The sequence below is a fragment of the Malus domestica genome, chromosome 16 (assembly GCF_042453785.1).
Source record: "Malus domestica chromosome 16, GDT2T_hap1".
NCBI lineage: Eukaryota > Viridiplantae > Streptophyta > Magnoliopsida > Rosales > Rosaceae > Malus > Malus domestica.
The window spans coordinates 15,937,249-15,953,047 of record NC_091676.1 but is presented as its reverse complement, the minus strand read 5'-3'; the positions used below and the strand labels follow the sequence as shown (position 1 = coordinate 15,953,047).

General features: G+C 35.6%; 1 protein-coding gene across 2 annotated transcripts; it reads right to left on the bottom strand.

Annotated features, from left to right (window-relative positions):
• Window positions 1-353: 353 nt before the first annotated feature.
• Window positions 354-15,081, bottom strand: LOC103438321 (primary amine oxidase-like). 2 transcript variants are annotated; one of them, XM_029095336.2, is made up of 5 exons: window positions 14,231-15,081; window positions 10,520-10,904; window positions 8,907-9,020; window positions 8,152-8,690; window positions 354-712 (listed from the first exon to the last, which is right to left on the bottom strand). In XM_029095336.2, exons 1-5 carry the CDS (start codon window positions 15,010-15,012, stop codon window positions 511-513), a joined length of 2,022 nt encoding a protein of 673 aa, XP_028951169.2. In that variant the 5' UTR covers window positions 15,013-15,081; the 3' UTR covers window positions 354-510.
• Window positions 15,082-15,799: the final 718 nt, after the last annotated feature.

Genomic DNA, 15,799 nt, shown 5'->3' with positions numbered 1-15,799 from the left:
ACAAATACCTTTTGCGTCACGATTCGTATTTTGTCGCGCAAGGGTTTATTTTTACTATTGAGTATATTATGGGTTTGAGACTTTTAGTATAATATTGAAGACTCCTACTTTTTTATGGCATCTCTATTATAGAAGTTTCTATTATAGAAGTTTCTACTATATTGAAGACTCTTACTTTTTTATGGCATCTCTAGGGTACGAAATTAGATGTCAATTATATAGGGTCTGATCAACCATTTCTCTATAAGTTGCATGCTAGTGATACCATCTCTTCTTACCATTCTCTATAGTTGATGCTTTGAATGTATTGTCCTTGAAGTATTTGACTTCCTAGAAGCTATCCAAACAAAAGATCATGAATCCACTTGATGGTATATAAAATAAAGATTTCTTTTAGTTATACAAAATAATTAAAAAAAGGGTAAATTACAGTAAATTTAACATCTTTATTGGGTACTGACATATTACAAAAGTCTCAGTAGGGGAAAAAGAAAAAGAAAACTACTGAAATTAGGGTTGTATTGTGGAGTTAACATGCTTAGAACTTGGAGGTTTCGTTTTAAGCACAGGATTGCTCTCAAAGAAATTTGTAGGCCGAAGCTCAAATCCACCGCTTAATGTTGGCATAATTGGAAAATCTTCTTGGCAAGGAACATGATGAAACCCCACGGTGTACCATAACACTATGTCCTTATTTTCAATCTCTCGGTTCCTGCACATTTTCACATAATTTAGAACAAAAGAAATGTACACAAACATACGTCTAAAATTGTTATACTCACACATACATATCGTATGGTTTACAAATTTGATTTAAAAGTTTGGTCTGTAAGAATTTGAGTAGACATAATCATTATGTTGATAGAAGTGTATTGATTAAGTTAATAGAGTTTTGTAAATAGTAGGTTATATGAAACATTCAAAATAATAATGTAAGGGATTTATTGCAGTTAATAATGAGTTATTGAGAGACCTATTGTTTTCCTAATAGGTGGAATCAATAGGCTTTATGTGACTATAAAAAGGTTGGTCCCTGCTCTCCAAATATAAGCTTAGTAGTGTGCTGACCTCCTATTGAAAGCATAAGCATCCAGTTTTGTGAGAGTAGAAGACTATCTTTATTTCGAGCATCATGTCTTCTTCATCCTCAAGTGTGTGTCTAATTTTTGTGTGTTAGTGACTCTGGTTAATTATGATTCTATGTGTTAGTTGATAATCATCTATGTAAGCTATTCTTGCATGTGGTATCAGAGCATCAACGCACTTAGAGTTCACTTTTTGTCAATACTACTATAAGAGAGTATAGATTGAAAAGGAATTATTAAAAAGTACAAAAGCTACCATGTTTGTGATTTGTTTGACATATATATATATATATATATATATATATATATATCAGTGTTCTAAAACGTGGCCTAGGCGGTGGGCGGTGGTTCGCCGCTGTGATTAAACCAAAATCGTCGAAGAAATCGGAAAGGGTATTAGGCAACGCTGGAAGGGGCTAGGCAGCATCGGCAACTGCTAGGCGGCTTTGATGGTAAGTCGATTATAACGTCGTTCTTCTGCTATGGTAATGAGGTTGGACGATTGGGCGACCATCCCAACGGGTTTCGATCTGTAATTGCAGAGAAAGAAAGAAGAGGGACAGGATGGGTTTCGATCTACAATTGCAAAGAAAGAAAGAAGATGGACAAGACAGGTTTCGATAGGGACGGCTTGGCTGGGGAGAGAGGGAGGGAGGGAGGGATGGAGGTATATGCAATTGCAGAGAAATGGGGCGGATGCTTAGGTAATTAGAGTTAGGGTTTGGTAAAGAAGAAAGAAGATGGACGACTTGGCTTGGTGGAGAGAGAGAGAGAGATAGGTAGAGGTATCTGTAGAGAAATGGGGTGGCTGTGCTTTAGATAATTAGAGTTAGGGTTTTTTTTGGCTAGGAATGGCATTCCTTTAAAACATGGCCGAATTTGTTTTTAATGAAAAACAAAGGCCCAGTTCATTTTTAATGAAAAACAAAGGCCCAACAAATGATTAAAATAAATGGAATGACTAAATGTTACAAAATTAACATAAAAAGTTCTAAAATTTTACACATATACTTAAATCCGCCTTGACCGCCTAGGCGCTAGCTGGCCGCCCGACTAGCGTTTGTTAGAACCTTAATATATATATATAACGGCATGCTTTTTTCTTTAAAGACTTGATGTTTTGGTTCTTATCCTAAGTTATTCAGCCTATTCGAAAACCTTATGCTATGAAAGGTAGAAATATGCCTTCTTCCTTCTTAATTTTTTCGTTCCCTGTCCTGGGCTTTCTGTTTTTCTTGCTTCCGCATCATGATCATGTTTATACTATGGATTTCTTATCGCAATTTCTCATAAATAAATCATATAAGGTATGCTACGACGTCTCAATTGCTTGTATATATACTTCTTTTGTTCCCCAAATTCAATTAATTTTAATTTTTCTTGGTTTATTGATGATGCTGGGATGAAATTTTTTTTTTCTGGAATAATTTGAAGTAACAAGTTCATATCATTTAATTGAAGAAATTATAAAATTAGGAATTTTGTACGGTTTTATTCTATTAAATACAAGAAACATGTTGATTATTTTGTTTGAATCAACAATTATGCAATTCATCAATTTTTCTTATGATGAATTTTGTCTCTTAGGACAACAACCTGGACTTGGATTTAATCTTTTAAGAAACAATGAGATTTTCTACTAAAGTGGATTATTTATTTGTTTTCTTATTAGATTGCTAAGAAATTCAACTTGTGGTTTGTATGTTATTCGATAGATTCATTTTTCCACAAAGGAATTATTTGTCTAGCCCAACTATGAATCAGTGTATAACGAAGCATGAAATATTTAGATTGTATATTTTTCATCTACCACAAAGGTGTTGAATTTTATATATGTTTAAGTGTTCTCTGTTTTGGTTATGCAACTTTTGATTATATCCTCAGTCTCTGCCCAAAGGTGTTACTAATGATATAAGCTTTTGTTTTTAAACCAGCTAAACATGTTATTAATAGTTTTCTGGTTTAACATTATTGTTGTTAGAAATTCTTGAACCTATTAATCACAAACTTTTGTTTTTCCGCAGTTGTAAACACTACTACCGTGAACTTCTCTAGCATAGAGACTTTGAATGGAAGTAATTACAAGAAATGGAAACAGGACATTGAGATCCTCTTAGGTCTCATGGATTATGATTTGGCAATTAGGGAGGAAGAGCCTGCAGCTCTTACCGTGGAAAGCATTGCTGAGCAAAAGGCCAAGTTTGAAAAATGGGAGAAGTCCAACAGGATGGGTCTTTTAATCATGAAAAAGGCGATGAATGAGACTGTAAGGGGAGGAATTCCAACATGTAACAAGGCCAAGGACTTTCTTGAAGCCATTGGCGAAAAATTCAAAGAATCAGAGAAGGATAAAACTGGAAACTTCCTGACCTCACTCACCACCATGAAGTTCGATGGCACTACCGGTGTTAGAGAGCACATTCTGAAGATGGCGGACACTGCTGGAAAACTCAAAGAGAGGTACCAATATCTGATCAATTTTTAGTTCATATGGCACTGAATTCTTTACCTGCCAAGTTTGGACAACTTAAGGTCTTCTACAATACTCAAAAGGAGAAATGGGACATTAATGATCTGATATTTATCTGTGCTCAAGAGGAGGAAAGACAGAAAAATGAGAAGTCTGAAAAAGTGAATTTGGTTCATGCTACAAAGGGTAAAAAGGTTGCATCTTCTTTCTCTGGTAAGGCTATTAAAGATTCTTCTTATGCCGCTTCAAATGTGCCTTCTAAGAATGCTAAACCCCTTAGAGGAGGACATAATCTTAATGTAAAGAAAATAGAAATGAAGCTTTTTTTTTTTTTTTTTTTTGCAAAAAGACTGATCACTTAAGGAAAAATTGTGAGGGTTTCAAAGAATGGCTTGTTAAGAAAGGTACAATAAATGTTTTTGTTTGCTTAGAGTCAAATTTGATTTTAGTCCCTCAAAACTCTTGGTGGTTTGACCCTGGTTGTTCTGTACACATTACAAATTCTTTGCAGAGCTTCACAAAACAGGAGGGAAGAAATAAGGAATTCTACAATGTTTTCGTTGGGAATGGATCAAAGCTAGCAATCGAGTTTGTTGGGATCGTCAAACTAAAGTTTTCTTTAGGTTTCGTTTTAGAACTCAATAATGTCCTTTATGTACCTTCCATGCGAAGGAATTTAGTTTCTGCTTCAAAATTAGTCAAGTCAGGTCATTCTTTTGTTGGAGACAATGAGAGTGTCAAATTTTATCATAAAAATAAATTTGAGTGTTTGTTTTGCACTGCTTTTCTTAGAGATGATTTATGGCAACTAGATTGCAGTTATATGGATGAATGCCTTAATGTTGAATGCAATGGTTCGAAGAGAATGCTCATTAACGAAAAATCTTATATGCTTTGGCATAAAAGATTAGGACATATCTCAAAAGAAAGGATTACGCAATTGATAAAGCAGGACATGTTACCAAAAATAGATTTAAATGCTTATTCTGAATGTGTGGACTGTTTTAAGGGAAAATTAACAAATGTTCGAAAAATTGGTTCTACAAGGAGTCTAAGTCTCTTAGAAATAATCCATACAGACGTTTGTGGTCCATTCCCGACTAAAACAATATGTGGAAATTCTTATTTTGTCACCTTTATTGATGACTTTTCGAGATACTCTTATGTTTATTTAATATTTGAAAAATCTGCTGTGTTAGAATGTTTTAAAAATTTTCAAAATGAAGTTGAAAAACAGCTTGATAAACATATTAAGATTGTGCGATCCGATAAGGGTGATGAGTATTTTGTTAGGTACACTCAAGCTGGACAACAAAAAGGAGCATTTTTCCTGTTTCTGGAGAAATATGGAATTGTGGCTCAGTACACAACTCCCGGCATACCTCAACAAAACGGTGTTGCTGAAAGACGAAATAGGACGCTGAAAGAAATGATCAGAAGCATGTTTCTCAGTCCAAATTACCCATTTTTCTATGGGTAGAAGCATTGAAGATAGCCAACTACATTTTGAACCGAGTCCCAAGTAAGTCAGTGAGTAAAGTTCCCTTTGAAATTTGGACTGGTAGAAAGCCTAGCTTTAATCATTTTAGAATATGGGGTTGCATGGCTGAAGCTATAATCTATAATCCAAGCGAAAAGAAGTTGGATCCAAGAATAATTAGTTGTCGATTTATTGGCTATGCCGAAAGATCCAAAGGCTTTAAACTTTATTGTCCCAATATGCACACCAGAATCCATGAAATGCATAACGCCAAGTTTATAGAAGATGCATGTACATAAGTTGATGTTGCTGAGCAATGCACTTTTGAAGAGATTAATGATAGTGATCATACATCTGTTGCTAATACTGAAATTATTAGTTTGCCACTAGTAGTTTCAAATCCACAGGTGCAAGTCCACGAACAACATGCTAATCATGATACAGTTGATCCCCGAACTGTCAATCATGAACATCAGCCCAATGAAATTGATATGGCAGATCATAATGAAGTGATTTCAATCAGAAAATCTCAGAGACAAAAGAAGTCTGCAATTCCTTCTGATTATGTGGTATACTTACAGGAGACAGAATATGATTTTGGTGATGTGAGTGATCCAATTACATTTAATCAAGCTATGAACAGTGAGTATCATGCATTGTGAAAATCCGCTATGGAGGAAGAACTTAACTCTATGCAAAATAATTTAGTTTGGACACTAGTTGAAAGAACTTCAGACATCAAGCCCATTGGATGTAAGTGGGTCTTTAAAACCACTTAAGGAAGAGTTGAAAGGCACAAAGCAAGACTCGTGACAAAAGGTTTTACTCAAAGAGAAGGTATCGACTACACTGATACCTTTTCTCCGGTTTCTTCCAAGGATTCTATGAGAGTCATTATGGCTCTTACTGCTCACTTTGATTTTGAACTTCACCAGATGGACGTCAAAACTGCTTTTCTTAATGGGGATTTTGATGAAAATATATATATGCAACAACCTCCATGATTTGTTGAAAGGGGGAAAGAATCTATGGTTTGTAAGCTCAACAAATCAATTTATGGTTTGAAACAAGCTTCCAGACAATGGTTTATCAAATTTGATCAGATCGTTACATCTTTTGGCTTGGAAAACAAGCTAGATGATTGTGTTTATCTCAAGGTCAGTGGTTCTAAATTCATTTTTCTTGTACTTTATGTTGACGATATCTTATTGGCAAGTTCAGATTTGCAATTACTAATGAATACCAAGAAGATGTTGTCTAGTAGCTTCGAAATGAAGGACTTAGAGGAAGCTCATTTTGTCCTAGGAATTGAAATAACCAGAGACATAACGAGACGACTCCTGGGATTATCACAAAAGAATTACATTGATAGAATTCTCAAGAGGGCCGGAACGGAACTAGAGGACTCTGTGAGACCCCATTCATGGAGAAATGTTCAAATGGTCAGTTGCCCATGGGAAAAGGAGATAAACTAAACAAGGATCAATGTCCTGCAAATGATCTGGAAAAGGAAAAGATGAAAGATAAACCATATGCTTCACTTGTGGGAAGCCTAATGTATGCTCAAGTTTGTACTAGACCGGACTTAGCGTTTGCTGTTAGCATACTTGACAGATTTCAATCAAATCCTAGAGAGCCTCATTGGATAGCTGCTAAAAAGGTGCTCATGTATATGAAAAGAACAAAGGCCTACATGTTGGTGTATAGCGAAGTGGAAAATCTTGAAATGGTTGCATACTCGGACTCAAAACTTGCTGGTTGTACAGATGATAGAAAGTCAACCAGTGGCTTTATTTTTTTTTTGGCTGGATGAGCAATTTCTTGGAAAAGTGCTAAGTAAGGATGTGTTGCTAATTCGATAATGCAAGCAGAGTTCATTGCTTGTCATGAAACATCTAAACAAGCATTCAGGCTCAGAAATCTTGTGACTGTTATGAAGGTTGTTGATTCGATTCAAAAGCCTTTGAAGATTTATTGTGACAACAAGGCAGCTGTGTTCTTTTCAAAAAACAATAAGAAAACCCCAGCTGCAAGGTTGATGGATACAGAGTATTTGTTGCTAAGAGATGATGTGAGGAAAAAGGTTGTTGAAGTTGAGCACATTGACACTCATTCAATGGTGGTCGATCCATTAACAAAGCCTTTGCCTGTGGGAGTATTCAAGAATCATGTGTCGAAGATGGGAGTAGTTGAATCTTTTGATGATCTTCATTAGTGGGAGCAAGTTATTATTTTTATTTACATCTGATAAACTTATCTTGTCCACTTCTTTGTTGATATCCTCTTAATTATGTTTCCTGTTGTGATTCAATGTTTGCTCATTCTGTAATGAGCTATATTTGTTGATACTGCAATACACAAGTTTTTTTTTTAAACTTGAAGTCTGGACCAATTATGTGGGAGTATTAAGATTTGTCACTTCCAATACTACATTTTTTGGCATGTAGCTTTGTGATCGGTTTAGTTAAGCTTCGGTGATTATAGAGTAATGATGCAGCTGATATGCATCAATATTTTATAGTTTTGGGTTTGATTTAGTTGATCACATCTATGTTTAAGTTGATAATCTTGTTATATAAACTCAGTGATCACTGTTAACTTAATTCTATACAGTTAAATACTATGTGATTATGTATACTCAAGTGGGAGAATGTAAGAATTTTAGTAGACATAATCATTATTTTGATAGAAGTGTATTGATTAAGTTAATAGAGTTTTGTAAACGGTAGGTTATATGAAACATTCAAAATAATAATGTAAGGGACTTATTGCAGTTAATGATGAGTTATTGAGAGACCTATTGTTTTCCTAATAGGTGGAATCAATAGGCCTTATGTGACTATAAAAAGGTTGGTCCCTGCTCTCCAAATATAGGTTTAATAGTGTGCTGAGTCTTATTGAAAGCATAAGCATAGTTTTGTGAGAGTAGAAGACTATCTTTATTTCGAGCATCATGTCTTCTTCATCCTCAGGTGTGTGTCTAATTTTTGCGTGTTAGTATTGACTCTGGTTAATTGTGATTGTATGTGTTAGTTGATAATCATCTATGTAAGCTATTCTTACATGGTCTCCTTAACAGTATCTATAATTAAATAATATTAATTGTTTATATATACCTGAGGCTCCAAGTAGCCAGTGTGTCTTCTCCATGGCTCCGATCAGCATATAGTCCTCCAGCCCATTTTTCAGACTTGTTATAAGGTGTGACCCATACATTGTAATTGGTAAATGCACCTCGGATTTGTGAGTAATCATCGTCGCTTAAAAGTGCTTGTGATATTGACCCTGGAATTAGACGATAACCAATGCTGTTTCCAGGTTTGGTCTTCTTGTTAGGGTTTACCACAACCAGCTCCGATGCCTTCAAACCCAACTGAATTTTTGCATCCAATTCGGTTTTTGCTGTCTCACTTTCAACTGTCCAGTAGCTCTTTCTAGGTGAGTTCTTGTTTGTCACTCTTTTGGTCACCAAATTGTTTTTAATAAAGGAGTTGGCTTCACCATCCACATCAAGATCCAGGTAATAGGTCAAGAAATGGTCGTGGTACACCCCAATTGTATAATCTGCTAGCAATGTACCATAAGCATCCTCCTTTATTTGACTAGTGTGAGTGTAATCTGCAGCCTTCACTTCTAGTATTCCTGTTAAGCCAACCTGTTTGAAAAAGAAAATGGTTTAGCTGCAACGCAGAAACACCTAATGACAATTTATTCACTCCTCCATGTCTACTTTTTCTCTGAATTATTATAAAAAATGAATGCAAGATCACATTTTTAGAGCGCTCGAGTCAGCTCCCTTTCTTATATATAATCTTATGCCGATCGATGGTAAACAAATTAAAATAGTATCCATCTTTATCAATTACCATACCCCAATTTTGATGGAGCCGCTTGGCTTAAATTCCCAGTCGAGTATGTAATCGTAGTTGCCAACAGTTGCGACCATCCTCACTATCAACCTTAGTTCTGGCCTAACCTCCGTTATCTGTAAAACCAAGATCTGTCATGTTAGAATACAACACAGTGGCAAACAACGTCGGTTGAAAATTCAGGCATGAAATGTGTAAGATAATTTGAATCAGAATTAAGAACTTGTAAGAAATATTATATTTTAACTAGATAGTGTGTGTCATCTAGGATGGGCAAAATACCCATGAGTTTGGGTAACCGTGGATATCCGTCCATTTAAAGTTCATGGTTACGGTTATGGATAACCGTTTAGATGAACAAACGGTTATGGGTATAACCGTTTATCCATGAAATTTAAATGGGCGGTTATGGGTATTACCCACGGTTATAACGGGTATCCATCAGTTATGGGTATTACTTACGGTTATAACGGGTATCCATTTACCCACACTTTTGCAACAACCAATCAAATACTTCCCTCACTCTTTAAGACAAAGGACATTTTGGAGGAGGGAAAATTTTAAACCTCGATGGCAAAAGTAAACGCTTTTAGTTACCGATGGGCACTTGAAATCGAAAATTGAAACGGAATGGACTAAATTAGACCCCACTGAATGGTTTATTTTTTGTGGTTTTGAAACCGAACCGCAAACTAAATGACTTTAGTTCCTAATAAGAACTGAACAACAAACTAAATGATTTAATTTCCTCCTCTCTCACATCCTCGACTCCCCAGTCCTCTTCGTCGCTTTCGTTCTTTCATTCTGCCCTCTCATATGGTCACACTGCAAATCGCGACCAATTCCAAACAACCTCCAAACGAATCGCTCCTCGTCCTCAGTATGGTGATCATGTATTAATGCTATAATTAAAGATTTGCTTGGGTGTAGCAGAAAAATATCGTTTGTAAATTATTATTTCAATTATTGGAATTGTATGAGGACTTAAATGATTAAAATAGGGAAATGCATGCTAAAATGTACCTGTAACAGTGTTTAATTGTTAGAAAACGAAAATGATGACAAATTTTTATTTTGTAATTTTCAAGTTGTTAAAAAAAAAACATGTAGACGGGTGAAAAAATGGGTAAATGGGTAAAAAAATGATAAACGGGTTCAAAAGCGGGTAAATTGTTATGATTAAATGGATAAACGGTTATGGTTAAATGGGTACACGGTCATGGGTATGGTTAACCGTTTATAAACGGTTATGGGTATGGGTATAACCATTTATGCAATTACCCAACGGGTAAACGGTTATGCGGGTATGAACATAAACGGTTATGGGTAAATAACCACGGTTATTCGTCCGTCATAACCATTGTCCATCCCTAGTGTCACCCAACCTGCAACTTGGTAGGAAAAGTTTTCACCCAAATTTTTTCTCCACATGTTGTTAAGAAAATGCTAGAATGGACCACACATTCAAACCATGCATGTTGCATCGGCTAATGGCATGACGTAACACGACAATTGATATGTTTAATTAACAATCAACCATAATAAATGAACAACTACAAGAAATACAAGAAGGGACTTGTTCAACTTGAAGTTAAAAATCAATTTGATGCCTTACCAGTTCTCCAGGAATTGCTGATTCAGTGTGACGCCACATGACACTCCCAGACTGTTGCTCAAATATGCATAAAGCATTAGATATTTTAACAGGAGTACCATCCCCCCCGGCATAGTATGCATCCAAGAACTCAGCATTGGCAGGGCAATCAGTCAAGGGCTCAAGTGGCATGGCCAGTTGACCAAAACCAAATTCACCGGCATCAAAGAAGGTCTTGTAGTACCATTCTTCAGTTGGGTCCATGTACGGCACAAAAAGCTCGGATACGAATGCTCTGTATAATACTTGACGATATGTAGCCTTTTCTAGATCGTAGACTGATGCCAACGAAATTATTGGACCAGCTCGAACATCAAATCCCAAATGGAAATCCCAATTGGCCCAGCTGAATGAATATTGGATTTATAAATCAGAAAATTAATGAGTGATTGTAGACAAACAACATAATGAATAGAAAGTAAGTTAAAGCTAAGCCTTAAACCAACATGGATTTTGGCTCCAAAACTAAAAATTAAGAGGTATTCATCAATTCTCCCCCTGAACTTATGATCATTGGCCAATTTCCCCCCTCAACTTTAATTTTGGCCAATTTCCCTCCTCAACTCTCATAATTAGTCAATTTCCTCCCTCAACTTTAATTTGGCCAATTTTTCCCCTCAACTCTCATAATTAGTCAATTTGCACCCTACTGTTATTTTTTTTTTAATTTTCCATCTATTTTTTTTTCTTTCAATCTTTCTAATAACTTCCAACAAAGTACTAAAATTAACATAAACTCACTTGCATAATATAGGGTAAAATGTACAAAAACATAATACAATTAGTATGTGATATGGGTTGATTATAAGAAAAGGTTATGAATCGGGTTTAAAGCATGTAGAAGAAGAAATAATAACCTAAACTCATGGATCAGACCTATTTCAATAAAATGGGTTATTCTTAATAAGGAGTCGAAAATTATGAATTGACTAGCCATTTTTGCACTAAAGCTCGATTCTCCGCAATTTACTTGAACTTAGCTTTCACTTTTATAAAGAAAATTGTATTCACATACAAAAATGTACACATCAATCCTTTTCGTTATCAATTTTGTATAGTAAAAAATCAAATAAAATTACTCCATACTGATTTATTATGAGTAATAATACTATCTATGATAAATTGTAAAATTCTAAATTTTAATCTATTTGTAATAGGATAAAGACATAGGAAAATGATTAACATACATCTTATTTAGTTTCTTACACACACTTGTTTAATTATGATCAAATTAAAAAATTAACAGTAGGGTGCAAATTGACTAATTATGAGAGTTGGGGGGGAAATTGGCCAAATTAAAGTTGAGGGGGGGAATTGGCCAATAGTCACAAGTTCAGGGGGGAAATTGATGAATACCTCAAAAATTAATAGTATAGTCTCGACCTCCATGTTCTTTGTTTTTTGTTTTACTTCTTATGTTTTAAAATACGAAAAAATTACTGTTAGTGTTGGTTATCACGATCACATATTCTGATGAGAAAAAATGGAGTATTGGCTTCTGAATTTTGATTCAATTAGAGTTTTGGTTTATAAACTAAAAATTTGTGAGTCATGGTCTCTGAGCTTGTCACAGTATAGATCAATGATCTGTCTTTTGTAACTTAGTTAAAATTTTCATCTCTTATTTTTTTTCCTTGTAATCCTTTATTTTAGACAAAAATTTGAACAATGTTATGCAAAAGAACTATAACTCCACATTGTGACGAATTTAGAGACGTTTAATTATAAAATTTTAAATTATGAACCAAAATTTCAGTTGGGTCAAGTTCAGATCAATACTCCAATTTCTAAATTTTAAGCCTTGCATAGGAGGAAGGGGGAAAATCAAACACTGGTGAAGCTTAACTTAGCGGCACAATAATGGTCCAGATGGATTCATACTTTATGCATTAATATAGAGTAATGATAGGAAGGCTAAATTTTTTAAATCAAAATGCAAATCAAATGATGTGTCATAAATAAGAAACAAGCACGTTAATCGACACTTCATTAATAATCCAATAATCTTCAACCACATCATTTAGTTTGCAAATTTGGTTTAAAAAATTTGATCTCCCTAGCATTACTCATTAATATATGACCATAGTGGTCCAGATGGATCCATCGTTTTCCTTATTTTCGAGTCAGTAATTCCATATTTTAAAATCAACAATTCAATACCATGCGGCACCTAACAAGACAATGAGCTTCAATCTTCAAGTCCATTAGGTCAAGGACTCACCAGTTGACAAAGATGTACAACACACGTATACATTAGCCAGGTTATTGCCGGCATTTGTCTTGTGATTACATAGTCAAGACTCAAGGTTGCAAATTTTAATTTGTAATGTCTAATGACAATTCTACGCCTAATTTGTGGAATATTTATCGTTCAAGTTTGTTGTCATATGAAAATTCTGGGGGACAAACCAACTAGTCAACTAAAGTCAAGAATAATGTTTTAAAATTGTTGAAAACGTTTTTGGTGAAAATATTTTTGGTATCAATCCTTTACAAAAATGCAAGTAAATTTTGAAAAAATACTTGAAAACTGTTCTTTTTGGAGACGGTTCTTTTTGTTGGTTTTATGAAAGCAAACCTAACACTTAATTAATTGAGGCTAACTGACCCATACTCATTTTCCGGTCAACCTTCATTATCATAAGTTGGGGTGTTTTATTTTAGGCCTAATTGGATAAATGGTCCCCGTGGTCATAAGGTATTCGAATGATAGCCCCTGTGGTAAAAAAAATCGGATTTAAACCCCTGTGGTCTAAGTCTGTTAGGATTTAAACCCCTGTGGTCTAAGTCTGTTAGGATTTATGCCTTTCTGTTAAATAATGCTGACGTGGCTGACACATATATGCCACGTGGCAAAAATAATAATTTTTAATTTTTTTTTTAAAACCTGAATTTTTACAAAAAAGAAAAAAGAAAAAAGAAAACGCAGATCTGCAAGAAGAAGAAGAAGGAAGATGGAGAGGGAGGAGGGCGCGGGGAGAGGGCTCCGGCGGGGGGGGGGGGAGCTGGTCTCCGGCGGGAAGAAGAAGAAGAAGAAGAAGAAGAAGAAGAAGAAGAAGAAGAAGAAGAAGAAGAAGAAGAAGAAGAAGAAGAAGAAGAAGAAGAAGAAGGGGAGACCGGCGGGAAGAAGAAGAAGAACGGCGCCGGAGGGGGGAACGGGCGGAGGGCGGGGGGGGAGGTTCTGTGTTTTTTTTTTTTTTTGGGTAAAAATTCAGGTTTTTTTTTTTTAAAAAATAAAAATTATTATTTTGTCACGTGGCAGACATTTGGCAGCCACGTGGCATATATGTGGCAGCCACATCAGCATTATTTAACAGAAGGGCATAAATCCTAACAAATTTAGACCGCAGGGGTTTAAATCCGAATTTTTTTACCACAGGGGCTATCATCCGAATACCCTATAACCACGATGACCATTTATCCGATTAGGCCTTTATTTTATTTTTATGGAAATAATTTATGCAAGGTTTTTCTCTTTTATATACCTTTTTTTAGTCTTTATAAGTTGGGGTTTCTTTGCAGTCACAAGTCTGAATTGAACAAGTACTAACAGAATTAAGAGGATGTGTTAAACGTAAAAATGGTTTGTTGAAATGAAGATAATAATCAACCTCTGTGCGGAATTTCTTGTGATCACACATTTCTCTTAAAGTAAATTCACGTAAAGCTAACCTTATTTTGTGCCCGTCGATTTTGAACCCGGGTCCGTTCGGTTGCTCGATGACAAAACCATTCAGCGGCGGACCAAATGGCGGCTTCTGCTTTGACAGCCGATACTCCGTTCCTTCAGCCTTCGGCATCGGAAGCCTAGACCTGTCATAATACTCCACTATTTTCATTTCATCAAGATCAACCAACAAAGATACTCCCTCCAAGGGCCTCATGTACACATTAGCCGTGCCCTCTTTATAAAAACACAGAATTTTAATTGCTCTTCTACTATGCTTCTCCCCAAACCACCCAACTGTAAACGTGGTACAAACAACCTCGGACAAGTTAAGCTCCCTCTTCTTAATCGAATCGATAAATGGTTGATAGGAAAACGGAAGTGCACTTGCCGCTGTTTGTTCGTCGTTGGTGAGCATAGGGTAACCATCATTTCCACCGTAAACTTTATCGGAAATTATGTAACGATTGGATAAATCGACCACGAGCTCGTGGGTTTCTTTGTGGAGGCGTGCGATGACAAAGGCTCGTCGAGGAGGGGGGTTTGATTTGGTTTTTGATGAAAGCCATGATTGGAGGACTGGTTTGTCTGGCTCGTCTAAACCTATGTATTGAAAGGTTAGGTTGTGTTTGAGGCCAGATGGGTATGATTTTTTTACTATGGTTCGGACCTTTTTGAATTCAGATGGGGTTAAAGGATCTAGTGGGTGGTGGCTTGAGATTATTAGGGCGAAGGTGAAGAACAAAGGGAGTAAGAAGAGCGTTAGTTTCACAGTTGAAGCCGCCATGGCTTTCCTTGTGCATGTCGAATAAGCGAAAGTATCAAGCCTCCATAAATAGTCCGTTTCTGGTCAAATTTTAAAAGGAAACTGCTAGTGGTATCACATATTTTTTTACCACATTCATGTATTATATGATGTGAATAAGTGAGAAATGAAAAACGCACACCCTTTTTAGCCTATTAGTACCCACTTATATTTAATCTTGACTATGAATCTATTTGTCTTATTCAAACCAATGACTAGAAAGAAAAAGTGGAGTACATTTTTGCTCACCACCATTTAGTGTGATGTATGCTCACCACCCTATTTATCATCGTTAGATGAGTTTGAATTTTGAAATTTGTGTTTATCCACTACACGAATCTCGAAATTCAAACTCATCTAACGGTAATAAATAAGGTGGTGAGCAAAAATGCTCTCCGAAAAAGTGTGTGTGAAAATCATTCTATTAATAAGTTTATCTCATTAAATGTTGGTTACATGTGTCAAATGTCATTTTATGTGTACATGAATATGGTCAAACAAGGATAATACTTGGATACTCATAGGGAAGTACTACATATTGGGAAAAGACGCCGGTAACCTTTGGGCTTCTAAGCGTGAACGATGTTTGGTTCTTTTTTGAAAAAAATTACATGTGTTAAATTCTTATTGATCCATGTCATTTGGTTGGTATTTTGGCTGCTCCCTTGTGAGTGTAGGAGGATTATCTCCCCTCCTAATCTTTCTTTCCTTCTCTCCCTTCCTATTTGAACGGTTACGATTTAGTCACGTCAACATCTTATATTGATTT